General features: G+C 40.5%; 1 protein-coding gene across 3 annotated transcripts in view; it reads right to left on the reverse strand.

Moving 5' to 3' along the window:
- The window catches only part of LOC111150669 (AT-hook containing transcription factor 1), an 81128-nt gene extending 54877 nt beyond the window's left edge, over nucleotides 1-26251 (reverse strand). For 2 of the 3 annotated variants that reach the window (XM_022508190.1, XM_022508188.1), the window contains exons 1-6: nucleotides 26108-26251; nucleotides 22974-23085; nucleotides 12045-12169; nucleotides 9132-9385; nucleotides 5495-5675; nucleotides 1161-1368 (exon numbers count right to left, since the gene is read on the reverse strand). In XM_022508190.1, coding sequence (XP_022363898.1) covers nucleotides 1161-1368; nucleotides 5495-5675; nucleotides 9132-9385; nucleotides 12045-12162 — 761 coding nt within the window. In that variant the 5' untranslated portion in view covers nucleotides 12163-12169; nucleotides 22974-23085; nucleotides 26108-26251. The remainder of the gene's footprint in view (nucleotides 1-1160; nucleotides 1369-5494; nucleotides 5676-9131; nucleotides 9386-12044; nucleotides 12170-22973; nucleotides 23086-26107) is intronic. The other variant, XM_022508189.1, reaches the window with a different exon arrangement.
- Nucleotides 26252-26562: the final 311 nt, after the last annotated feature.

The following is a 26562-nucleotide window of genomic DNA, read 5'->3' on the forward strand; positions in this document are numbered from 1 at the left end:
AGGATGGCAAGACAATGGACACGGCCTTGGGAAGGGCCAAAACTACTAACGTGCCCCCACACACGCGTGTGTAAACCAGCCCCTCCTGTCAGGTGAGGGTAGGCCACTGTGGACTGCTACCAGCAAGAGACCCCCTACGAAAGACGAACACGGACACAACACTCCCATCTCAGCTCCCTGCACTTAAGTTTCCCCATCATGACACCCCAGTGAATGAGAATCCAAAGAGTTCCCACAAACCACATAGAAAGCAACAGTTAGCCAAGAGATGACAGCGCCAGGGGAAAGACTACAGAAACCAGGTTCCCTGGGCATTCACTTAGCAGCAGTTCAAAGACAAGAGCTGGTAAAAGGTTCTCAAGCAAAGAGAGGTGGGGTGGACTCACCCCATGGAGCTACTAGGGACTGGCACTGCCGCTTCATCCTGGCACTTAGCCATAAATAAAGTAAGTCAGTAACTAACTAAGTAAATAAATAAATACAACATGCCTTGGAAAAAAATGAATATTAAACTGACAACTTACGAGATAAACAGGCATCTCCTTAACTCTTTAAAGAGATCAAAAGTTTATAATGCTGAGCTGCTACCTCCCTCAATTAAGGGTCACTTCTGTATCCATTTTTTAAAGATTTTTTATTTAAAAAAAAAAAAAAAAAAAAAAAAGAAGAGGGGCACCTGTCTGGCTCAGTCGGGAGAGCATGCACCTTCTGATCTTGGAGTCATGAGTTCGAGCCTCACATGGAGTGTAGAGATCACTTAAATAAATAAAACTAAAAAAAAAAAAAAATCTTATTTTTAACCATACCCTTTTCTCTTTATGCTAATTTAAAAATAGTAGTAATTGAGGAGGACATTGGGAGTTGGAGAGAAGTGAGTTGGGGAAAAATCAGAGGGGGAAACAAACCATGAGAGACTGTGGACTCTGAGAAACAAAAATGAGGGTTTTGGAGGGGTGAGGGGTTGGACATTGTGAGAGCCTGGTGACGGGTGTTAAGGAGGGCACGTATTGCATAGAGGGAGTGCTGGGTGTGGTGCATGAACAATGAATCTTGGAACACTAAAAAAATAAAATTTAATTTAAAAAACAAAACAAAACCAAAAAAAGTTATATTCAGAAAGAAACTACCAATAATCAAGTAAGAGAAGAAGCTGTACTTACTCTCTTTTCATGCTTTTCATATTCCAAAGAGCTAGATAGCCATCAGAGAAGCCCACAGCGAGCTGGTTCGTCCTGCTGATGTAGCGAAGGACTGACACGGGGGTGCCCGACGGGCTCACCAGCTGGAAGCACAGGTGGCGGCCCTCACGCATCACGGTCTCCCTGATGTGCGGCACTTCCGCTGGGATGCCGGTTACAACTTCAAGGTCTAAAAAAACAAGACAAGATTAAGAGATCACAACAACCATAAAAGCAAACGTTTTAGCCACTATTCAAGCTGCAACTGAGGACTACTGTGGTCAATTAAAATTAGATTAGTGATAACAAAGCACACTGAACTATAAAACAGCCAACCATGCCTAATTAAATGCTCTAATTTTCAAAATACATTTAACTGTGTGATTTTTTTTTTAAAACCTCACGGTACATCTCAAATATTATCTGAAGTACACTTTTTAAAAAAAAAGATTACACAATTTCCTTAATAATCATAAACAAAGCTGACTGGGTTTTCTTTAAAAAAAAAAAAAAAAAGCTGATGATTTCTTTATTCAAATTTAGAACTAAGAACCTAAATATTCCCCTTGGAGAAATGGCCAGTTCCAGGTCTGGAGCAGAAAATACTAAGATAAGCCTAGTACATCTTGTGCCAAAAATCTAGGAAACTATCAACGTCTAAAGGGGATTTGTCAGATTACATGAAGGGGTTCTCATGAGTTTAAAAAAATTTTTTCTTTTGAACATCAATAAACAATAACGAATGTAAAAGAACGAAACACATGAAGTACACAAACCTCCTGAGTTCCTGTCCTCACCAACAAAAGATCTTACTGAACCATTTTAAGTAACCGTGTACCAACTCCTTACCCTGAAAATTAGTACTTAAAGAAATAGTAAGCATTTATCCTGCCTCTTCCAAACAAACTGTATCTCAGGGTAAACAGCCCTAGTTAATGAAAAAATTCTTTAGATTAAGAGAATTTCAAAATCATTTTTATATCCCTACTGAATCAAAAGATTTAGGTAACAATCTCGATGGATGAAACAATTTAAATAGGGTTTTTCAATCTTGGCTCCACAGACCCTCTGGGTCAGATAAATTTTTGCTGGGGGGGAATGGTCCTATGCACTACATAACAGTGAACTGCATCCCTGGCCGGTCTATTAGATGCCAGAAGCACCATCTCCCTCCAGGAGCAACAGCCAAAAACGTCCCCAGGATATTATCCCCTAGAGGGCAAACGTCAGCCCTGGTTGAGAATCGCTGGTACAAAGGCAGATGGGAAACTTTCACAAGGTTCGTGGTGTCATCATTTGGACCCACTGATCACTAAAGGTGAAACAAGACACCACATGCCTCCCAATGTGATACAGCAGGAAATACCCAGCACTTCTGGAAGTGTCCCTGCCAGATGTCACATCTGAACCTAATCAGAGCTAACTTTCATTTGCAGAAAATACAAAATGTAAGTGACACCACATGAAAACACTCCACTAATTCCAAAATGTGGGGCATTCTATCAATAACTTCTTCAGCAAGTCAGAAGAACGAAAAATAAATAGGAAAGGAGAGGATAGAGGGAGGTCCGCTCTACCTTCAAAGAGACAGGGACATAACTCAAGTGTCATGTGTGGACCGTGTTCAGATCCAGATTCAAACAATACAAATGCAAAAAGATACTCCAGAGCCAACCACAGCCATCTGATTACAGACCCATTATTAGCCTACACCAAGGAGTTATTATTAATATAGTTAGGACTGATCATGGCATTATGATTACATGGTAGGACAGCCAATGTTTGCTTTAAATTAATGCAGAGGCAAAAGGGGGAAGAGGGAAAAGAAAAACGATGCACATATGGTAAATTCTGAAAACCAACTTAAATTTAGATGACGGATATGTGGGAGTTCTACCAAGTTTGGAAAAGTATAAAACAGTATAGTATGATAAATATCAAGAATTTCGTTTAAAAAAAAAAAAGATTTATTAGCGAGAGAGGGAGAGAGCACATGCGTGCACCGGGGAGGGTCAGAGAGCGGAGAAAGAGACTCCCCACTGAGCAAGGAGCCCGATTCGGGACTTGAGCTGATTAGGGACTTGAGCTGAAGGCACATGCTTAATTGAGTGAGACACCCAGGCGCCCCAGAACTTCATTTTCTGTGTTAAGTGTATTACAGTGAAGTGCAAATAGTTGTAATCATAAATTACTATCATAAACAAAAACTTCTGCATTAAACCCCAATTTTTTATTCAACAGCTCTGTAAATCTTATACCTGAGAAATGATTCTGATCTCTGATCACAATCCAAAGAGTTCCATTATAAAATCATCCTTGTGCTGAATTCAACTATTGATTGTTGACCTCTGATTTTATAAAGGATGTTTTAACTCCACTATTTTGATCTGAAGAGTTTTAATTATGAATATAAGCATTTTTAGTTAGCCTTACATCTAGAATGATATTATCTACAAAACTCTGCAACAAAATTCCATCAAGACTATTGAAGTCCTCGGGCGCCTGGGTGGCTCAGTGGGTTAAAGCCTCTGCCTTCGGCTGGGGTCATGGTCCCAGGGTCCTGGGATTGAGGCCCACGTTGGGCTCTCTGCTCGGCGGGGAGCCTGCTTCCTCCTCTCTCTCTGGTTGCCTCTCTGCCTACTTGTGATCTCTCTCTCTGTCAAATAAATAAATAAAATCTTAAAAAAAAAAAAAAAGACTATTGAAGTCCTCTATCAATTTTCCATAAAGAGCAGTTCAAGCATTTTTTTTTAAAAAAGATTTTATTTATTTATTTGACAGAGAGAGATCACAAGTAGGCAGAGAGACAGGCAGAGAGAGAGGGCGAAGCAGGCTCCCTGCTGAGTAGAGAGCCAGATGCGGAACTTGATCCCAGGACCCCGGGATCATGACCGGAGCCGAAGGCAGACGCTTAACCCACTGAGACCCCAGGCACCCCAGCATTTCTAATATTCTATAAATTCATTTTTAATTACTGTTATTTCTGCTAGTCAATTATTTTCTTTTAAACTTTACTCAGTTAATCAGTCATAGGTCTTTGCACATACCAGATTTTAAGATAACGTTTTTATCATTGTGAGAATTTTCTTTTTTTTTTCCCAAGTGCCCATGTTGCCATTATTTCTGCCAGGTAAGTTTTTTTTCAAGTCGCATTTTACAGATTTAAAATTTTGCTCAGAAATCTGACCTGGTTCTTAAGTTTTTGATAAAATACAATTTTTACTACTTGTAGTTTTAATCAGTTTTACTATGCACTGACAATTTTTATTAGTTATGCTCATTATAAACTGGGATAAAATAATCATCATTTGTTTCTTAGCTGATCCACAGAGGAACAGCTCTGCCCTAATACTACAGGATTGCTTTAACTATCAAGAAGGTCTTCAAGATCAAATGGTCCTTTCCTGAAACATTATAACACATACACTTTTTAAGATTTTTAGGTTAGGGGCGCCTGGGTGGCTCAGTAGGTTAAAGCCTCTGCCTTCACCTCAGGTCATGATCCCAGGGTCCTGGGATCGAGCCCCACATCTGGCTCTCTGCTCAGCAGGGAGCCTGCTTCCCCCTCTCTCTCTGTCTGCCTCTCTGCCTACTTCTGATCTCTGTCAAATATATAAATAAAATCTTAAAAAAAAAAAAAAGATTTTAGGTTTTAGGTTAGCACTCCTCCCAGCATAAACCAATCACATAAACATCCCATAAATAAAAGTCAAAGAACTGCAAGCACTTGATAAGGAGAAGATTTAGAAACATTAAGTATTCGTGTTAAAGGAAGAAAATTCTCTCTCTTCACTTTTTAAAAATTTAAGTAGCATTAGTTCTATCTTAGGACGTTATTTTGTGAAAGAAAACCTTTGATAACTGTTTTTTTTCCTATTATACTACCTTATTTCTAACTTGGGTCTTACTGCAGGCATAAAATCAGTGTGCCAAAATACTATGTTAGATCCTACACAGTACATAATTTTAGACTGTCTTATATGATAAAGATCAAGACTTTATACTTTCAGCCCCTCTTCCAGCATATACTTAATAACAGCTATTTTTCAAGTGTATATGGAAAAAGAAATAAAAATCTCCATCTCTTACAAGACCTTCTTTAAGTATATGAACACCTCATCAGTAAAACAGAGTAACTCATGCAAAAGTATCCAGTGCTCAAAACAGTAATGCAATAGGTCCAAACAATAAAAGAAACAAAGACACATAAAGAGAAGCTTCTATATAAAAATTTTTCACTATTAAAAAAAAAACAAACAAACCAATCCACTGCATCAGAATATTCAGATGCTCAGTTTTGGGTTTTAAACAATTACCTGAGGCTTCTAACTCATTTTGACTGCATGACATATCATCCAGACACAGGTCAACAAGAAGGATCTGTCCAACATCGGTCACCACTGCGGCCACACCAAAAAGCCATCGCAGGCTTGGGTGCAAATGCTGAGTGCTGGCACTGGCTCCTCCATGACTAATTATGGGTTCAATTGCTGTCACCTAGAAAAGCATTGAATAAAGCATTTGTTTTTCTTATACAAAGTGAGAAAATACAATTAAAAAACTCAACAAACAAATTGGAAGTTAAAGCAGGTTATTAGTTATCATGGATTTAAACATTTTCTATTAGAGAATTAAAAATTTGCATTTGATACCTGTAAATCTGAATAACACTATGAAATCTTCAGATAAAATAAAAATGACACCATTATTTCAATGTAAAACAAATCATGCAGTTGGAATAATAATGATGTTTACTCCAAGTTTATTGTATGCCAGGCCTTGCACTAATTGGTTCAGTAACATTCATGATAACCCTGGATACTGGATCATATATAATTCTACTTGTTCAAAGATGAAACCATGCTGAAACTTAGAAAGTTTAGCTGGGGTTATTCAAGTCACACAGACATTAGGTGTAAAACTCAAACCTAGATTTTTTCTCTTCAAAGCTCTCAACCAACTACTCCATGAACAGATAGCCTCTTTTCCTGAGGAAGAATAAAAATAAATCATTCAAGAAAAATTTACTGTTTACTCTTTAAAACAAAAGTCCTGTTTATGCCTTGAAGCCCGAAGAGGTCTAACCTTCTTTAAAAGGGCCATATAATAATGGACTTCACACTAAGCTTTGACAGTGACTGGATCACTGACATTTAACAAGAACTTTAGTTATTTTTAAGAAGTCATACTGTAGCTACATTATAGAACTATGTTTTTACCCTTCCTCTCATGTGTCAAATTTTAAATGTCTGTACCTAATAAACAGTCTGTATTTTATACTCAGCTTTCCTTCTGTTTCCTATTAGTTCACAATTAGGTACGATATATGATAATTAAGTACTTAGTGACTTCTACTATGATACTGATGAGTCCTAGAAAGAAAAGAGGAAATTAATTATCAATGGTTTATGCATTAATATAGAAGTTTGTTTCAGGGTGTAATTTATTTTTATTTATTTTTTTTTCAGGCTGTAATTTATTATCACAGACAAAAGCCTGACTCTGTCTATAATTCATTGGTACACAAAACATTCTACATTGTTTCTAATTCTGAAAGCTGTAATTTCATGGACTGTCTTCCTTTTCCAAATTATGGCAATAATGTCTACAAATACTAGAGCACAGTCTCTTCAATTCCCTCAGATAGGGGTTAAGAAATCTATCTCAGTTTGCATTCCCCACACAAATACTCTATGAATTAACTGATAATGGTACTTTAATTAATTTTAATGTAAGGCAGTTAAAAGCAAACAACTTTAAAAGGAAATATTCTACCCTAGCCAAAAAACAACTAGTTAACCAAACTTCTATGGAAGGTTATCTATCACTACTCTTCCAATCCTTCCTTTCTCCTTCCTCTTTCATGGGATGCTGACCATGAGTTCCTGAGCAACCAGGAACTTATCTAAGACTCTTGTTTCAGGGCACCTGGGGGCTCAGTCAGTAAAACGTCTGCCTTCAGCTCAAGTCATGGTCCCAGGGTCCTGGGATTGAGCCCCATGTCGAGCTCCCTGCTCAGCGAGGGAGTCTGCTTCTCCCTCTCCCTCTGTCCCTCCCTTCTGTTCCTGCGCATGCACACACTCCATTAAAAAAATCTTTAAAAAATAAATAAAAACTCTTGTTCCTTCTCAGTTACTCTTAACCAAATGATCAACAGGTCCTATCCATGTCACCTTCTGAATATATTCTGAATCTGCCCCATCCTCTCCCTCTCTCCCTTTCCAAGGTCATTTGCCTGGTTCGGCTCACCATTATTATCTGCCCGAACTACTCCAATCCGAAGAGCTTCTTACACTAGAGTTCTGCTTTAAACTTAAAATGACTTCACCAGAGAGTTCAGGCAGACGCCACAAACTACAAACAAGGCCATTTACTATCTCAACGCTCGGCACTTTTAGACCCTACCTCTGATTTCCCCTCTCCCGCAGCCATTCCAAATAAGCTCAGTTCCCAAATGTTCCATATACTGTGACTTTTTACATGCTGATCTCATTGCCTGAAAAGTCCAACCTCTGTGAGTAGAAATTACCTATCTGTTTCCATGTTCCATGTGCTTGAGTTTATCAAAATACTTATTATAGGGGCGCCTGGGTGGTTCAGTGGGTTAAGCCTCTGCCTTCGGCTTGGGTCATGATCTCAGGGTCCTGGGATCAAGCCCCGCATCGGGCTCTCTGCTCAGCGGGAAACCTGCTTCTCTTCCTCTCTCTCTCTGCCTGCCTCTCTGCCTACTTGCAATCTCTGTCAAATAAATAAATAAAATCTTAAAAAAAAAAAAAAAGAAATATTCTAAAAAAAAAAAATACTTATTATATTTATGCTGTAAACTTCTGACCTGTCTTCTCCCACTAGATTATCAGCTTTTTCAACAGTGTGGACCAAGTTCTACGTCTCTACTCATCTCCAAAATTTAGCACAAAGCTTGATCTACAGTAAGCACTCAATAAACTGCTAAATTAATTCTACCCTTAACGTCTGCACTAGCAAGTACATATAAGATAAGCAGGCTATATATAAACCACTTCAGACCCCTATATTTGCCCACTGAGTCTGTTTCCCCAAACTGCAAAAACATAGCATTCTGACATTTATCTCCCTCTTAACTTTAAAAAAAAAAAATGCTATTCTATGACTACAACATAACATTTATATGAATGCATGTATTTGTTTATATGTTATATATCATTTGTGTATGGTTTATATATTGTCCATATTGTATAGTATTTATATGCTATTATATATTTGTTACTTTTTTTTCCACACTATGTACAGAGAGAATTCCACTCTTACATCATTTTGCATTTATATGTGTGTGTACATTTGGTAAGGGCACATACTTTTTCTTAGCATATGGAAGAGCAGGAATAAACCTACTGAAGAAACAACCTGAATTCAAAGTACTTCTATACTTACTACTGGTTAAGATGTTTGGCATATGGAAGGCATACATATATTAGAATTAATAAATTATAAATAAATCCACTATTTAAATATTATTCAAATCTTAAACAACAAGGAAGACCTATCTTCCACAGTGCTCCAAGGCTACAGTTTCAAATTAAAAAAGACAAAACAAAAAAATGCCATACTAATGAACATAATATTCTAATATAAACTTTCAGTGTCCTCGAAAAACACAACTGAGGATAACAAGACTTGGATGATACTTTTTAGAGAAAAGAATGTTAGAACCCTTGATGTCACCCCTACTTTCACTCTGCAATTTTCTAACCAAGAATAAGAAAGTTCTATTTTAAGTGTTAGGTTCTTTTGATAATATACTATCTTGAACCTCTTTTCGATCTTGAACTTTTAATGAAAACGAACACACTGTCATAAAAGTAAACAAATTATAAATGTACAGCTCGGTGAACAGTCACGAAGTGAACACACCTGTGTTCCCAGCAGGAGCACAGCTCAGAAAGCAGAAGCTCACAGACCTTAACCAGTACCTACCCTTCCAGGGAGAACAACTGCTTTAACCACTCTGGACACGCCAAGGTCATAAAGACAGAGAACACTCCCCTCTGCTTCTTCCAATCCAATTAACAATCCAACTCTCTTCTGCCAAGAGAATTCCTTCAGAGCCAGGATCACAGGTGGCTGCTGACTCACGGCACTGAATCTATAGGCAGACAACCGCTCTCCCGTGAGAGAGTGCACCACCTCCAGATGCTGACCACACGCCAGGCAAGCAAGTCCTCTCCGCCCTAGAAGGAAGGGGGAAAAAAATGTTGCTTATTTTAATACCGTATGTACACCACCTAACTAAACAGCAGTTAGATCTTCTACATATATAATACACAGCTCATCATAGATAAAACTTTATCATTTCCAAAGTGAAATCTAAGCATTTATAGAACAGAGTGGTCCCAACTAGTGAAATATATTGAATATCTATTATCTCAGTAATAAAGCAGCCATTCGGTAAGGGCACCATGCCATGTGGTGCCTTTATACGTGCTATAAACAGATGATCTCATTTATTCCTTGTCACACCTCAACAGAGATAAGGCAACTCAGAGAAAAGTTTAGTTAAACTTTCTTTCTTTCTTTTTTTGTTTTTAAGGTTTTATTTATTATTTATTTGACAGACAGAGATCACAAGTAGGCAGAGAGGCAGGTAGAGAAAGAGGAAGGGAAGCAGACTCGCTGCCAAGCAGAGAGCCTGATGCGGGGGTCGATCCCAGGACCATGGGATCATGACCTGAGCCGAAGGCAGAGGCTTTAACCTACTGTGCCACCCAGGTGCCCCTAGTTAAGCTTTCATACAGTTAAACAACTTGCTCAAAGATGTATGGCTACAGGATGGCTCAGTTTGTTAAGTGCCTTCAGCTCAGGTCATATCTCAGGGTCCTGGGATCGAGCCCCGTGTCAGGCTCTCTGCACAGCGGGAAGCCTGCTTCTCCCTCTGCCTGCCACCCACCCTGCTCCTGCTAATAAATAAGTAAAATCTTTTTTTTTTTTAAATAAGTAAAATCTTAAACAAAAAATGCATGGGTACAGATACCAGAGCCAGAGTGCATCATGAGTCTAACGCCAAAATTCACACTTTCACTGCATCATACCACAATGATTGAACCAGGTGCTCTGGCGCTCATCAAGTGGAACACACGATTCTATCTCCGAAGAGTTCAAACTCTGAGAAGACATAACTAGTATAACAATAGGAAATACCAAAGTCCTTCTTGACTCTTTACTAGTCATGTCTGGATTTTATTATGTACAAAATATAAAGTAACTGGGAGGTTTTTAAGCAATCTGATTTATGTTTTTAAATGTTAGCGAAGCAGAAAATGGACAGTAAGGGGGAGCACAGGGTCCACACCGGAGGAGAATACCCTCTGCCTGGTCAGTGACCGTGAATAAACACAAGTGGATTGACTTTATTTATGTGGAGATTCAGCTCAGTGACAGGACTAAAAGGACTGGCTTATTGATGAATAACATGTGGGGAGGTAAGTAAAACAGGAATCAAGAACAGACTCGAATTTTCCCTTGAGCGGCTACATGACTAGTGGTAACTTTCCAATTTGTGTTGTCTACCGTGCATCTAAGTGCACAGCTGGATATACTACATTGTAAGGGCAGCTACTTAGTTTAAGGAAACAGCATGGCACAGTGAAGGCCCTGAATACATGGGATTCAAAAATCACTTTCACCACTTGCTGCCTGTATAACTGGGATATTTGATTCTTAGCCACACAGAACAGGAAGGGTCTAATACCTCAATGAAAAGTTGTTACAGTGCCTGGCATACAGTAAGCACTGTTACTACTTTTAATAATCAAGAGGGTAGCACTCTAACTAGCTAAATGACTGATAAGTTTTGTTGTCTACCTGCTAGGATGGATAGTTGTGAAATTCATTTTCAGAAAAGTCTCCTGCAAGATCTTTCACTAGACTGAAATCCACAATTTAATGGCTACTCTGGTATGGTTTTCTGCTGCATTATATAATCAAACTACACATTGGAATCTTGTTCAGATTAGTGGAATTAAGAAATAAGACTTTCTGGGATGCCTGGGTGGCTTAATCGATAAAGCATCTGCCTTTGGCTCAGGTCATGATCCCAGAGTCCTGGGATTGAGTCCCGCATCGGGTTCCCTGCTCAGCAGGGAGCCTAGTTCTTCCTCTGCCTGCTGCTCACCCCCCTTGTGCTCTCTCTCTCCTTGCTTCCCTCTTTGACAAATAAATAAATGAAATCTTAAAAAAAGAAAAAAAACAAACCACAAGACTTTGAGTATTTTGTATTATCTACGGCCCTACAATCAGATTTTTATAATGACTACTTAGATTCTAATCCAAATTCATCACCAATAAAACTTACTGATGGATCATAAAGAAATAACAGGGGCACCAGGGAGGATCAGCTGGTTGAACATTCAACTCTTAATTTAGGCTCAGTCATGATTTCAGGGTTGTGAGATGGAAGCCCTGCATCAGGCTCTGCACTGGGTGCGGAGCCTGCTTGAGAGTCTCTCTCTCCCTTCCCCCACCCCTGGCTGGTGCACATAAGCGCACGCGCTCCCCCCCCCCCCCCGAGAAAAAAAAACACAAAAAAACAAAAAACAAAAAAACGCCAGCTGTGTATTATTTCTATTTTCTAAATATAAATATCCAACACTGAAAGATACAAAGTATACAGCATTTTCCATAAGGAAAAATGAAAAATAACCACCCCAAGATTCAGTGAAAATGTGTTTGAGAGTATACAGATGTTATTACATAACTAATTGTAGATGTTCTATACTTATATAAGACCACCATAACCAAGTATTGTTTTTTCTCCCACAGTAAAAAAATTACAGTACATGCTCATTAGCTTACAAATCAATCAAATCTAAGTTTTCAGTGACATTACCATACCTGCAGCAATCTTTCCCTGAAGCACAGATTCCACTGATACTTCATCTTCAAGGGCCTGACGACTCACTTCTGGCAAGGGCAGAAGACCACTAGTCACTTTTGCTGTTAAGCCTCGCATACTTTCACTGTAAGTATTTTCAAAAGATAATATTATTACGATATATTTGTACTATAATATACTTGATTATCTCTAGCCAGAAGGAAAAAAAGAAAAAGCCACCACACAAAAGTAAATAAGCTAAAACTAAAATCTGATCATAAAACCCACTTTACGTGCTTCTGGGTCTGAGGTGGTTCCCACCTAAAAACTTATTTCCCAACAGCTTTAGGAGAGTATAGATTTATTAAACAAGATGTCCTAAGGATATACATGATTCCCTAGATTGTTTGAAAACTGGTTCAATGCCATTAATCTTACTGCCTGACCTACTCTCAAAGAACTCTTCACACACAAACAGGAAGAACTGATGCATTTTAGAAAAATTACTGCTATAGTCAAAGGGGAGAAAGTCCATAAAAAAATGTCCAAACACAGTTATCTCAAGAATCAAGTCTGGGATGTGTCTTTAATTCGATAGAAGGAAAAAAATCAAAATGTTATCGTTTGCTTCCACTATAGAGATTAGATTCCTGGAATGATCCTTTTATTGTAAATAACCAAAAATGATGGTTAAAATACTTTTTTGAATGAATTGATAGAGCCAAACATGAAGAGACAGTGGGGGGGCACCTGGGTGGCTCAGTGGGTTAAGCCTCTGCCTTCAGCTCAGGTCATGGTCTCAGTGTCCTGGGATCGAGCCCCACATTGGGCTCTCTGCTCTGCGGGGAGCCTGCTTCCCCCTCTCTCTCTGCTGCCACTCTGCCTATTTGTGATCTCTGTCTCTCGGTCAAATGAATAAATAAAATCTAAAAAAAAAGAGACAGACAGCAGGAATTTTGGAAACCTCTAAGCTGACTTGGGCCTTGAGGGTTGGCTACCAAATCCAATGCTGGTGGTCTCTGACTTTGAGACTCTTGAGATGCATAGAGGAAGAAGAAAAAGCTATGGACTAACAGAGCCAAGGCACACAAAGAAGAGCCTCCTCCCCGTGCCATTCAACTCCATAAGGCTATACCATTAGCCTTATCAGTGAGATAAATCAGTGAGAAATCAGTGAGAGAAGCACCCACTGTGCAGGACAGAGAGCAATAATGCTGCTCCTTTTGGCCATGGCTAGAAGTATCTGCTCAGAAAAAGAATATTTCCCTTCACACAAAGTGGTGGCCAGAATTCAAGCTATGATATTTGACAATACTCAGACAGCAATGTTTTATAAATTATTCTCAGGTTGGTAATGCTCTAAAAACCCATAGACACCACCAAATATTCTCCAGAATCTCAGTTCTCAAAGATGAAATTCCAAAGAAAATGACTCACAGTCAAAATAACAAACTAGAACAAGGATCTCCAGCCAGCAGAATCAATCAATCAAAGATTTTAGATATTGAAAATGATCAGAGAACAGAAAATATGTTTAATATGGTAAAGAACTCAAAGATCTAGCTTACTAGTGAGGAAGAAACTTTAAAAATTATAATGAAAAATGGTCAAGTAGATTTGAAAAAAGTAACAGAACTCCTGGAATGAAAAATTAAGTAAAATTTAAAACTCAATGGGGGGGGGGGGGCCCTGGGTGGCTCAATCCTTAAGCCTATGTCTTTGGCTCAGGTCATGATCCCAGGGTCCTGGGATGGAGCCCGACACTGGACTCCCTGCTCAGCGGGAAGCCTGTTTCTCCCTCTCCCACTCCCCATGCTTGTATTCCCCCTCTTGCTGTCTCTCTCTCTCTCTCTCTCTGCCAAATAAATAAATAAATAAATCTTAAAACAAAACAAAACAAAACAAAACAAAACTCAATGGGGGAAAAAACCTCAAAGGAGTAATGAGAAGTGCAGCAATAAGCAACAATATGGACAAATGTCAGAGTGTGATAATAATAAAAGGAGCCAAAAATATCCACAGAAATGATTATATTCACATAACATTTAAAAGGCTATAAAACTAAGAAAATAATATTTAAAAACACAAACATGGGGCGCCTGAGTGGCTCAGTGGGTTAAGCCTCTGCCTTCGGCTCAGGTCATGGTCTCAAGGTCCTGGGATCGAGCCCCACATCAGGCTCTCTGCTTGGCAGGGAGCCTGCTTCCTCCTCTCTCTGCCTCCTTCTCTGCCTACTTGTGATCTCTCTCTCTGTCATATAAGTAAAATAAAAAAAAAAAAAAACCACAAACATATATAACAAAACTATGAATAAAGCAAGGAAACAATAAACACAAAAACCGTTAATAGTAGTTACTTGGACTATAATAGTAGTTACTTTGAGAAGAGGGAAAGGGGCTGGAATGGAAAGGAATACAGAAGAACTCCAATGTCCTTTTTCTAAAACTTTTATGGTGAGTAGACAGGTAATCACTGCATCATGATTCTTTATAACTTAGAAATATTCTTTTGTCTCTATTCAACAAATAGTTCTCTTGTACCTACTTAAACAAAAACGAACTCAAAAAACAAGTAATACAGCATACTAGGAAGAGAAAGAGAATCCCCAAACTCTGTGAGAATGTAGGACAGAGAGACAAAGAAAGAAGTAGTTGAAAGTTACAGGCAAGAGGGGCATCTGGCTGGCCCAGTCAGTGGAGGATCTGACTTATGATCTCAGCGTTGAGTTCAAGCCCCACATTGGTGTAAGACTACTTAAAAATAAAATCTTTAAAAAAGTTATAGGCAAGAGAGGAAGAAGATCTAACATGTTTATTCAGAATCCCTCAAAATATAACACTAAATAGTAAGGAAAAAGCAGTATTCTAGGGACACCTGGGTGGCTCAGTTGGTTAACTATCTGCCTTCAGCTCAGGTCATGATCCCAGTATCAAGTCCTACACTGGGCTCCTTGCTCAGCGGGAGCTTGCTTCTCCCTCTGCCTGTCACTCCCCGAGCCTGTGCCCATGTGCTCTCTCTCCCTCTGACAAATAAGTAAAATCTATTAAGAGGGAAGAAAAAAAAAAAAGCCTGGGGCACCTGGGTGGCTCAGTGGGTTGAGCCTCTACCTTTGGCTTCAGTCATGATCTCAGGGTCCTGGGATCAAGGCCTGCACGTCTCTGCTCAGCAGGGTGCCTGCTTCCCCCTCTCTCTCTGCCTGCCTCTCTGCCTACTTGTGATCTCTGTCAAATAAATAAATAAATCTTAAAAAAAAAAAGCAAAAAGAAGAATCAATATTCTAAAAGGTATTTCCCAAATCTGTAGAGACCACACCAATTCTCTGGAATTGGGAAGAACAGTGAATCCTAGGTAGAATAAAAAGAAATGACTTCTCAACAACAGTGGAAGCCAGAAGTCTGGAATATCTTGAAAATTCTAAGGAAACACTGCTGTCAACATATAATTATGTATCCCTGGAATTATCCTTAAATATGAAACACGTTTTTAGAAAAAAACAAAAACAGTCTACCACAAATAAACTCTCCCTTAAAAGGAGTCCTAAAGAATTATAGATAGAAGGCTTCAGGGAGAATAGCGATCAGAAAGTCTGAGACACAAAAAGAGCTCCAGATATCAGTGGTTGGGTCCCCTGAACCTTCATAAGATCCATGTAATAAGCATGAAAGGAAACTACCAGAGGCCAAGGGATGAATCATTGGAAAAAGAGAGGAGAAACAATCCCCAAAGCTTACACAAGGCCAGGAATAGCTCCAAAGTGGAAAACCTTATAATACATGAGGCACTGAGTAGAGTACTCAGAAAGGTACTGATTGCTTCAGTGGCGGGGGAAAAAAAATTACCTCCCCCTTTTAAAAAAGATTTTATTTATTTGAGACAGAGAGAAAGCGAGAGAGAGCATAAGCAAGAGAGAGAGGCAGGGGGTAGGCAGACTCTCCACTGAGCAGGGAGCCCAATGTGGGCCTTGTTCCCAGGACCCTGAGCCGAAGGCAGATACTTAAACTGACTAAGCCACCCAGGTGCCCCCAAATTAGCCCTTTTCTAAAGGTCATTCTGGTCTTGTCTGAAAAAGCAAGCTTCAAAAGAATCAAAGTGTTTCAAATAACTTAGCTGCACCCCAGAACAAGGCTCAAGAAAATATAAAGGAATGTAAAAATATTCAGTAATAAAGAAAGTGAAATTCACAGTATCTGGCACCGAATCAAAAATTGCCAGGTATGCAAAAGAAGCAAAAAAATGACCCATTTAAAAAAAAAGAGACAGACCTAGAAATAACACAGAAGTTAGAATTACTAGATGAGGACATTAAATCAGTTATCCTAGCCATAATACCTCTGTCCAAGAAGACAGAAGAAGGCACAAGCCTGTTAAGGAAAGATTCAGAAGATATAAAAAAGACCAAATCAAACTTCTAGAGATGAGAAATACTGAATGGGATTCAGACACTTCAAGTATTACTGAACCTAAACATCCACAGTAGAAACTATCTAATACGAAGCACATGGAAGAAAAAAAAAGGCTGAGGCAGAAAGGAAAAGAACAGAACATCAATGACCTATGGGACAATATCAAGTGCCCTAATATATAACAGCAATCTCAAAAAAAAAAAGAGGACAGAAATATTTAAAAACTAATGGCCAAAAGTTTCCAAATTTGATGAAACTATAAACCCACAAATCCAAAAAGGCCAATACAACTCAAGCACAAGGCACATGAAGAAATGCCACCAAAATACATCATACTTGGGCTCACTTCAGCAGTACATACACTAAAACTGGAACAATATATATCATATGCAAGGGACAAAGAGAAAATCTTAAAAAGTATCACACTGCAAAGATGAACAAGAATGACAAGAGACTTCTCGTGGAAAACTATGCAAGCCAGAAGACAGTGAAACAATATATTTTAAGTTCTGAAAGAAAAAAAAAAAAAAGCTGTCAACCTAGAATTCTATCCCCTATGAAAATATCACTTTAAAATGAAGGCAAAATAAAGACCTTTCAACATACAAGAGTGAAAAAGACAGTCACCAGCAGATAGGCAGTACCAGGAATGTCAAAGAAGTTCCTTCAGAAAGAAGGGTATTTTGAACTGAATGAAAATGAAAACATGACCTACCCAAATTTGTGTAATACAGCTTAAAGCAGTGTTTAGAGGGGAATTCATAGCACTAAACAACTGGAAGATCTCCTATCAGTAACCTAAGCTTCCACCTTAAGAAACTAGAAAAGGAACAAATTAAACCATCAACAGAAGAAAGGAATGAGAGAACTGAATTTAATGAAACAAAACAGAAAAATCATAGTTGAAAATAATCCATGAAACAAAAAGCTGGTTCTGTGCGATTAAGAAAAAACAAAAACAAAAAAAACAACAAAACAGAGAAACAGATCAATGAAATCAAGAGACCAGAGACTGAACTACTCCACTTATGACAAAAATAACATTTCAAATCACTGTGAAAATGATACCAGATGGAAAATCACAAAATTTTAATAATGTCCTGAGGTAATTTAGCCATCCCTGCTGGGAAGAAAAAAAACTCCTCCTCCTCAGTATGATACAGAAATGGGAAATTATAGATGAATAAAAGATCTGAAGGCATTCCCACCCTAAAATGAGTGGTGAGGGGAAGGAAGCTACAATCTATGAAGCAACTTCCATGTACTGGACATTAATTAGACTTCAAATCTTCAAGTAAAACTGACACCATGTCTGCCCTATAGTTTCGGGCACCCTGCCTCATCTTTGTATCCCCAGCACTATTATTCTGAGAAGCACAGCATACAACACTTTTTTGAGGGGGGAAAAACTGCTTCAATGGCTAACACCAAAAGATAATGACCTTGAGGTGAAAACTGACATATGGGAATAAAAACTTTCAGGGTAGGGGGTACTCAATGGTCTAGAAAGAGAAAACTCAAGGGACAGGAATGATCTCAGAGGGGACACAGAGCCATTTGACTTAATCACTAAATTCCAAAATATAATAATTTTTAAATTGTAAAAGAGCAGCCTAACTTGCAGGAAAACCTTAAAGGTAAAGTTTATAAATCCACAATTAATCTAAAACAAAAGGAAGTAAGGGTGCCTGGCAGACACAGTCAGTAGAATATGTGACTCCTGACCTTGGGGTTGTGTTCTAACCCCACGTCTGGGGCAGAACCTCCTAAAATAAAATAAAAGGAAGTAGAAAGTTTTTTGAAACATTTGCTATCTTCAATTTATCAGTGGGTAGATTTTTATTACTATTCTGTTACATCAAAATAAATTCAACAATTTACATTAACCCATCAGAAACAGAACCCAGAGCTGTAGGAACTGTAGGCTAAACAACCCTTTTATGTTTTCAAGTGTTAAGAGGTTCCAAGTACACTGTATCCATGTATTTTTTAATTTCTTCTTTAATTTCCTGGGTGACCCATTTATTCTTTAGTAAGATGTTTTTTAACCTCCATGTATTTGTGGTCTCTCCAGCTTTTTTCTTGTGGATTTCTTCAAGTTTCTTACTGCTGTGATTGGAGAGGTGCCTGGCTGGTTCAGTTGGTGTGCCTCTTGATCTCAGGGTCGTGAGTTTAAACCCCATGTTGGGCGCAGAGCCTACTTAAAAAAAAAAAAAGAAAACAAACAAACAAACAAACAGCGTTGTGATGGACAATACCCATGGTATGATCCCAATCAGCTTTTTTTAAATTAGAAATAGAGAGAGGGGGAGAGAGAGAGAGCACACTCAGGGTGGAGAGGCAGGGGAAAGGGAGAGGGAATTTTAAGTAGGTTCCACGCCCAGCACAGGGCTTGATCTCAAGACCGTGAGATCAAGACTTGAGCTGAGATCAAAAGTTGGATGCTTAAACAACTGAGCCAGCAAGGCGCCCCAATCTCAATCTTTTTGTACTTGATGAGGCATGATTTGTGACCTAGCATGTGATCTATTCTGGAGAATGTCCCATGTGCACTCAAAAAGAATGTGTATTCTGCTGCTTTAGGATGAAATGTTCTGAATATATCTGTTAAGTCCATCTGATCCAATGTGTCATTCAGAGCCATTGTTTCCTTGTTGATTTTCTGCTTTGAAGATCTGTCCATTGCTGTAGGTGGGGTGTTAAAATCCACCACTTAAATTATGGTTCCTCTATGTTTGTTATGAATTATTTTAAATATCTGGGTGCTCCCAAGTTGGGAGCATAAATATTGACCAGTGTTAAGATCTTCTTGTTGGATAGACCCCTTTATTATGATATAGTGAGTGCCCCTCTTCAGCTCTTGTTACAACCATTGGTTTAAAATCTAGTTTGTCTGATCTAAGGATGGCTACCCCAGCTTTCTTTTGATGTCCATTAGCAATGAGAAATGGTTCTCCATCCCCTTGCTTTCAATCTGCAGGTGTCTTTGGGTCTCAGATGAGTCTCCTGTAAGCAGCATACAGATGGGTCTTGTTTTTTTAATCCATCCTGACACGGTATGTCCTTTGACTGGAGAATGTAGTCCATTTACACTGAGTAATTATTGAAAGATAGGAACTTAGTGTTCTTGTATTACTTGTTAAGTTGTTGTTTCCGGAGAATTTCTGCTCTAGTCTTTGTTGTTTTTGGTCTTTCTTTTTCCACTCAAAGACCCCTTTAATATTTCTTGCAGGGCTGGTTCAGTGGTTATGAACTCCTTTAGTTTTTGTTTGTCTGGGAAACTCTTTATCTCTCCTATTCTGCATGGCAGCCTTGCTTGATAAAATATTCCGGACTAGCTATTTTTCCCATTCAGCAGGTTGAACATACCAGGCCACCTTCTTCCGGCCTGCCAAGCTTCTGCAGTGACATCTGCTGCTAACCTGATGTGACTTCCCTTATAAGTTAGGGACTTCTTTTCTCTTGCTGCTTTGAGGCTGTTTTCTTGATCTCTGTATTTTGCAAGTTTAACTACAATGTTTCTTGGTGTTGGCCTGCTTTTGTTGATTTTGTTTGGAGTTCTCTGTGCCTCTGGATTTGGATGTCTGTTTCCTTCCCCAGATTAGGAAACTTTTTGGCTATAATTTCCTCAAATAAGCCTTCTGCCTCCTTTGCCTTCTCTTCTTTTTCTTCTGAGACGCCTATGAAATAATTCTTCTTCTGAGACTCCTATGAAATGAGCATTATTACATTTTATGGAGTCACTGAGTTCCCGAAGTCTACATTCATGATCCAAGAGTTTTCTTTCCATCTTCTTTTCAGCCTCATTATTTTCCACAATTTTACCTTCTATGTCACGTACTCGTTCCTCTGCTTCTTCTATCCTTGTGGTCACTACATCCAGTCAGTTTCAAATCTCAGTTATAGCATATTTTTATTTTGGCCTGACTAGGTTTTAAGTGTTTTATCTCTTTATTAAGGTACTCCCTGGTGTCTTCTATGCTTTTCTCAAGCACAGGTAGTATCCTTATGATTGTCGCCTTAAATTCTGGCTCGGGCATATGACTTCTATATATTTCAATGAGATCCCTGGCCATGACCTTTTCTTGTTCTTTCTTTTGGGATGAATTCCTCAATCTTGACATTTTGTCCAAGTCTCTGTCTTCAGTATGTTAGGAAGGCCTGTTTTGTTTCCTGTTCCTGAGAGTACTGTAATGGCTTTATTATGAAGTGGTCATATATCATCCAGGGCCTGGTGCTTCAGGCAGTGTCCTGCTGTGTGGGGCGTGCACCGCGCTGCTGTGTTTGGGCTGCTCTTTCCCTCAGGTCAGTCCTCTGCAGAGTTTCTCCTTGCCAGCAGTGGGCAGTGTTTGGACCTTGGCCAGAGTGTGGCGAGTTTTAACTAGGTGTGCTCTGGTCTGCTTGTTAGAAGAGACCTGATACGGTTTCCACTGGAGCTGAAGTTCTGCAGCTCTCTATGGTCAGTGTATGCGGTTGGGGGTGGGTTGTGCTGGTCTTCGAAGGGGAGAGGCCCACTACCTGGTTCTCAGGCACACTTGTGGTCCAACTTCTCTGTAAAAGTACTTGTCCTAAATTGATCCATGATTTTCTCTCTACTAGGCCCAGTCACAGTTCCATAACACAGACTTCTGTATAGGTACATCCAAGGTCAGTCACACACCTCCAAAGCACTGTTGCTTCTGCTCTAGCTGATGCCTTCCACCTCAGGCCAGTAACAAGATGCTCTGCAGCCACTTCAACACCATATAGCAAACCCAAGTACACAGTATTTCCTCAAAAGATTAACATTATAACAATGTTAAGTTAGTGCTATCCTTAGAAACTTAGAGATTAAATTTAAAGACTCTAGAACTTTGAATCCTTGAAGCTGCTAACTTCCTTAGTGATCTGTTTAATCTGTCACATTCAATGGATAATCAGTTTATCAATTCTAGTCTATTTCTTAATTCATTCAACCAATACTAAATGTTTATCATATGGTAAAATGCTCCACACACAAAAATGAAATGCTGAAACCACAGCTTCCTTCTAAGTGCTCCTCTATCTTTATCTCCCCATTTCCCTTCTCCATTCAGTTGTTTCTTAGGATTACAATAACAATAATAATTCACTTCTTGGTCCTGCAAGTTAGACTTAGCTTCTACATAACTAAAGGATTTTACCCCTTTAGAACCTCTGGATTTCGAGCTGTGTTCTCAAACTGATGCTATTTCAAGAGGAAAAAGAATTTCTCAAAGCTCTTAGTGTCTGAGAAACAGCAAGTTGAATAACCACAGGTTCCATCCAGAGTATTAGAAAAGGCACAAACTTTGAATTAAAATGGCTTTAAGTCCTGGTTCTATTGCTTACTAGTACATGTAATGTTGTACTTCTCTACTCCCGTCTTCATGTCACACCCAAGCTTCTAGATAATGTGAATATCTATCTCTCCAACTCTTAGTTTATCATGGGGCCTGGCACAAGAGTTTAAAAAAAGTGCTCAGTGAATGAAAGAAAGTTTTTCCAATTCACAAGTTAGCCTTTGAATCCACAGGGCAAAAATTGGCTTCAAGACCTTTCAAATCACAATTTACAGTATGAATTTTAACATTTTAAGCACATTGAAGAGACCTCTGAAAAATTATACTATTAGAAAGAACATCTCATATAGACATGTATGTTCACAAATATACATTAAGCAGCCCTGCTCAGTTTTGTACAAAATTAAGTAGAGTCCCAGGCTTTACGACATGTCAACATCAGCAACCTCTGAAAGTTTCAATTCCTTCTGAAGGTCTAGGCAGGCAGAGCAGGACACTGTGCTGGCTGCCATTGAAATAAAAATGTTGTTCATCTTCTTGATACCACAAAAGGATTATGTCATTTTTCTCAAAACCCTTCAATGATTCCCTACTGCATATAAAAACCAATATCCTCAGCCACAGGCAATGAATGGCAGCTCCAGACTATCTCTACAGGGCTGTCTCCCAAATTCATCAGAAGTTTGCTACTGCCCAGCACTTTCATTCTTTTATGCTATTTCCCCTTTCATCTCTATGTGCCAAAACTCCATCCATCAAAGACTAAATTCCCAGTGTGGTCTGCATAGACCCATCCTTTCCTACTTAATCTCATTTTCTAAGCTCACTCCTTTCCACTTTTAGGTTAGCAGTCATAACTATTATTTTTGAAACTTGTTATTTGTGTTTGTCTGTCCTCCCACCCCCCAAGTATGAATTCCTAAAAAGCAAAAATCATGTCTTCTTCCTGTAAATTCCAGAGTCACAATGCCTTGCAACTAATAGATCCAAAACATGGTATTTTAGGACAGCAAAGATACTCATCACAGGGAATAGAAATAGACAGGTTAAGCAATAAAATCAATTTTTTAAAACTCAATGTTCTTAAAAGCCAACAAGAAAACAAACAACCCAATTAAAAAATGGCCAAAGACCTTAGCAAACACTCACTAAGAGGATACACAGATAGCAAGTAAGCACATGAGAAGCTCCATTTCATATGTCATCAGAGAAATGCATTTCAAAGCAATGAGACACCACTGCACACCTTTTAGAACGGCCCAAATCCGGAACACTGACACCACCAAATGCTGGTGAGGATGTGGAGCAACAGGAACTCTCCTTCACTGCTGGTGGGAATCCAAAATGGTACGGCCACTCTGGAAGATAGTTTGGCAGTTTCTTTCAGAACTAAACATATTCTTACCATACGTTTCAGCAATCACACTCCTTGGTATTTACCCAAAGGAGCTGAAAACATGTCCACACAAAAAACTGCACACAGATGTTATCACAGCTTTTCCTCGTAACTATTAAGATCTGTAGAAAACTAGTACGTCCTTTTGTAGGTGAATGGCTAAATAAATGGTAGAATGTCTAGGCAACGTAATATTCACTCCGTTCTGAAAAGAAGTGAGCGAGGGCCCCCTGGCTAGTTCAGACAGGAGAGCCTGTGACTCTTGATCTCAGGTTCCTGACACTGGGCAGAGAGATTACTTAAATAAACAGACAAAAACTTTAAAGAAGAAATGAACTATCAAGCAATGAAAGGACATAGAGGAATCAGAATTATCACTAAGTGAAAAAAGTCAATTTGAAAAGGTTACATACTGCATGATTCCAATGACACGACAATTCTGGAAAAAGCAAAACTATGGAGAAAGTAAAAAGACTAGTGGTTGCCAAGGTTTAGCAGTAAGTGAGGGATGACCAGAGAGAGTACAGAGGATTTCTAGGGCTGTGAAAGTACTTTGATAACACTATAACGGTAGATAATTGTCATTATACATCTGTCCAAACCCACAGAACATACACCACCAAGACTGAACCCTAATGTAAACTGTGAACTTTGGTGATAATGATGTGTCCATGTAGGTTCAATAATTGTAACAAATGTTCTAATCTAGTGGGGAATGTTGATAATGGGGGGAAGCTATGCCTGAGTGGAAGCAGGGAGAGTGTGAACTACATTCTCTGTACCTCCCCCTCAACTCCGCTGTGAGCCTAAAACAGCTCTAAAAAATAAACTTATTAAAAAGAAAAATCTCTTATTGGCCAGAGTTTGGGGTCCAACTTATTTTTAAATATATATGGTCTCAGTACTAAGATGCAAAATAAAATTCACAAAACTACTAGGAAAGATTTTATAACACAGAATACTACAAATCAGGGGTGCCTGGGTGGCTCTGCCTTCGGCTCAGGTCATGATCCCAGGGTCCTGGGATCGAGCTCCGCATCCTGCTCTCTGCTCGGCAGGGAGCCTGCTTCCCCCTCTCTGCCTGACTCTCTGCCTACTTGTGATCTGTCAGTCAATTAAATAAATAAAATCTTAAAAAAAAAAAAACCACAAATCAGTTCTGTGGGATACACACACAGCCTCAAAAGCAGCTGAATCCCACTACAGCAAAAAACTCTCACCTAGTTGTTCACTAATTATATTGTAACAACACTGAACAAACATTTCCACAGAATATTCTCTATGCATTTTTACTTTTTTTGCGACTCCTAAAAAGACAAAGAATTATGATGTTCGTGTAAGCTGTCAGTGGACTCAGAAGCTTCTAAACTTCTACTAATAAACTATTAAGTTAAACTTCCTTTATTAGCAGCTCTTTCAAACTTACTTCCAACATTTATTAATCTCCAAGTACTTTTAAAACATTGTGCTGGGCAGGGAACTGTAGGGCACTAAGATGACCCACTTCCTGACCTCAAAGAGTTTACCTTCCAGAAGGAGATACATATAATCAACCCTTAGAATATCAGACAAAAATAAATGCTACAACAGTGGTAAAAATGATGTGGAATAAAGGGAAATGGAAGAGTGACTAGAAAACATGGCATTTAAAGTGAGGAGGATTTGAAATTTCAGAACTTGAATAAGGCAGGGATGGAGCTCCAGGCTGAAGGCCATGAGCAAAGAAACACCGACATACATCTTCAAGAAAAATGGGCCCGGATATGGGGAGGATTCTGGAATGGGCAAAGCAAAAATATGTGAGTAGTTGAGTCTGGAAAGCAGAAGAGACTTATCGTGGAAACTGCTGGCCTAACCTAAGAGAGTTAGACTTCATTCTGAAGAAAAATTAGGAGATGCTGTAAATTTTCATGGTCAGCAGGAGAAAAAGGAACAATGGTATGTTTCCTTATAAATGAAGATGTGTCCATCCCCAAACTGCTACAGAAGAATCTCTTAAAAATCATTTTAAAATAATTTTGGCTGTTTTGCGACCTGGTGACGCTTTGCTAGGTTACTGAAAAACAGGATAAAAAATTACAGAACGGAGAGAATGCACACTTCCCATAGCACTTAACACACTTGGAGCATCCCTCCAGCATTAACTTGAAACTGGGCTTGTCATTCCTGGTCTCCCACCCATTCGGGTCAAAGCTCACGAAAGGTTCTGAAAATCTACCGATTCTTTAGGATATTCTGAGAATAAACGGAAGTTTAAAGTTTCCATGAGGCCTATATTTTACCCTAAAGGGCCCAGGTTCTTCCAAATACTTCTCAAACGGTATTTAAAAAAGATAACAGCGAGCACGATCCTCGTTGGCGCTGAGAATCAACTAACCTCCCCCACAGCTCAGCAGTCAACTAGTAACAAAAGTGATCGTCCTCAAGTTCGGGGGGCCAGGAAGACGACAGCCACCCCAAGACGTGCTGACCAAATCGCCGCACTCTCCACTCCCGCCCCGACCCCTCCCGCGGCCCGGACTCACCCGAGCCAGGCCCAGGAGCATGTGAAGCACACGGCGACGAAAGACCGGCTCCACGGCCGAGTAGGCTCGCTCGGGGCCAGGCCGGCCAAGGTCTCCACCACTCCGGAGCACGGCGCCCAGGGCATGCCGCGGGCCCGGCACCCCTGCGCGGCGTGCGGGCCCGGCCAGCGCCGCGGAAGGCGCAGGGGGTGGTTCCCGCAACGCCTCTCAGCCGCCATGTGCCGCCGGCCGGTGGTTATGTAACCCGCTGCCTGGGGGGCCCCCTCCCCTGGGCGCGCGGCCCCCGCCGCCAACCGCGTTCCCCCGCCGCCGGCCCAGCGAGCCCGGCCGCCCGCCCCCGCGCCGCGCGCCCCGGCCCCCTGCCCAAAGCAGGGAGGCCCGCGGCCCTGCGGCCCTGCGGCCCAGGCCGCGCGGACCCGCCCTCGCGCGCCGGACCGGCCCCTCCCGCCCTTTCCCTACCTGCGCAGGGCGGGCGGCCGACTGCCCCGGCCGCCGAGTGCAGGGGGCGCAAGGCCGCGCGCGAGCTCCTCCCGCGCGGGTCCGTCACAGCATCTCCCGGGAGACACGGCCGCCTCAGGCAGGGCGCGCACGCCGCCGCACCTCCAGCCTCCGCCCGCGACCTCGCCGGCCGCCGCAGACCCACAGCCCCTGAGGCGCCTCCGCCAGCTGCAGTCCGACGCGCGGATCCGCGACTCCGACGCCGCCCGCGCCGCCGTTCCGGGTCCTCCTCCCTACGACTTTGCCTCCTACAGACTGATGGCGCCGGGCCTGCTCTAAGCATTACCGCGGGCGGACCGACCAAGTCTTATAAGCCTGGGAGGGGTGGGGCGGGGTGGGGCGGGGCGCCGAGGGGCGGGGCGCGGAGGTGCGGGCGCGGAGGGAGGGCAGCGGTCGGAAAGCAGATCGCGGCGCGG

This window comes from Enhydra lutris, unplaced genomic scaffold (genome assembly GCF_002288905.1).
Source record: "Enhydra lutris kenyoni isolate GAN:26980312 unplaced genomic scaffold, ASM228890v2 scaffoldscaffold24, whole genome shotgun sequence".
Lineage (NCBI taxonomy): Eukaryota > Metazoa > Chordata > Mammalia > Carnivora > Mustelidae > Enhydra > Enhydra lutris.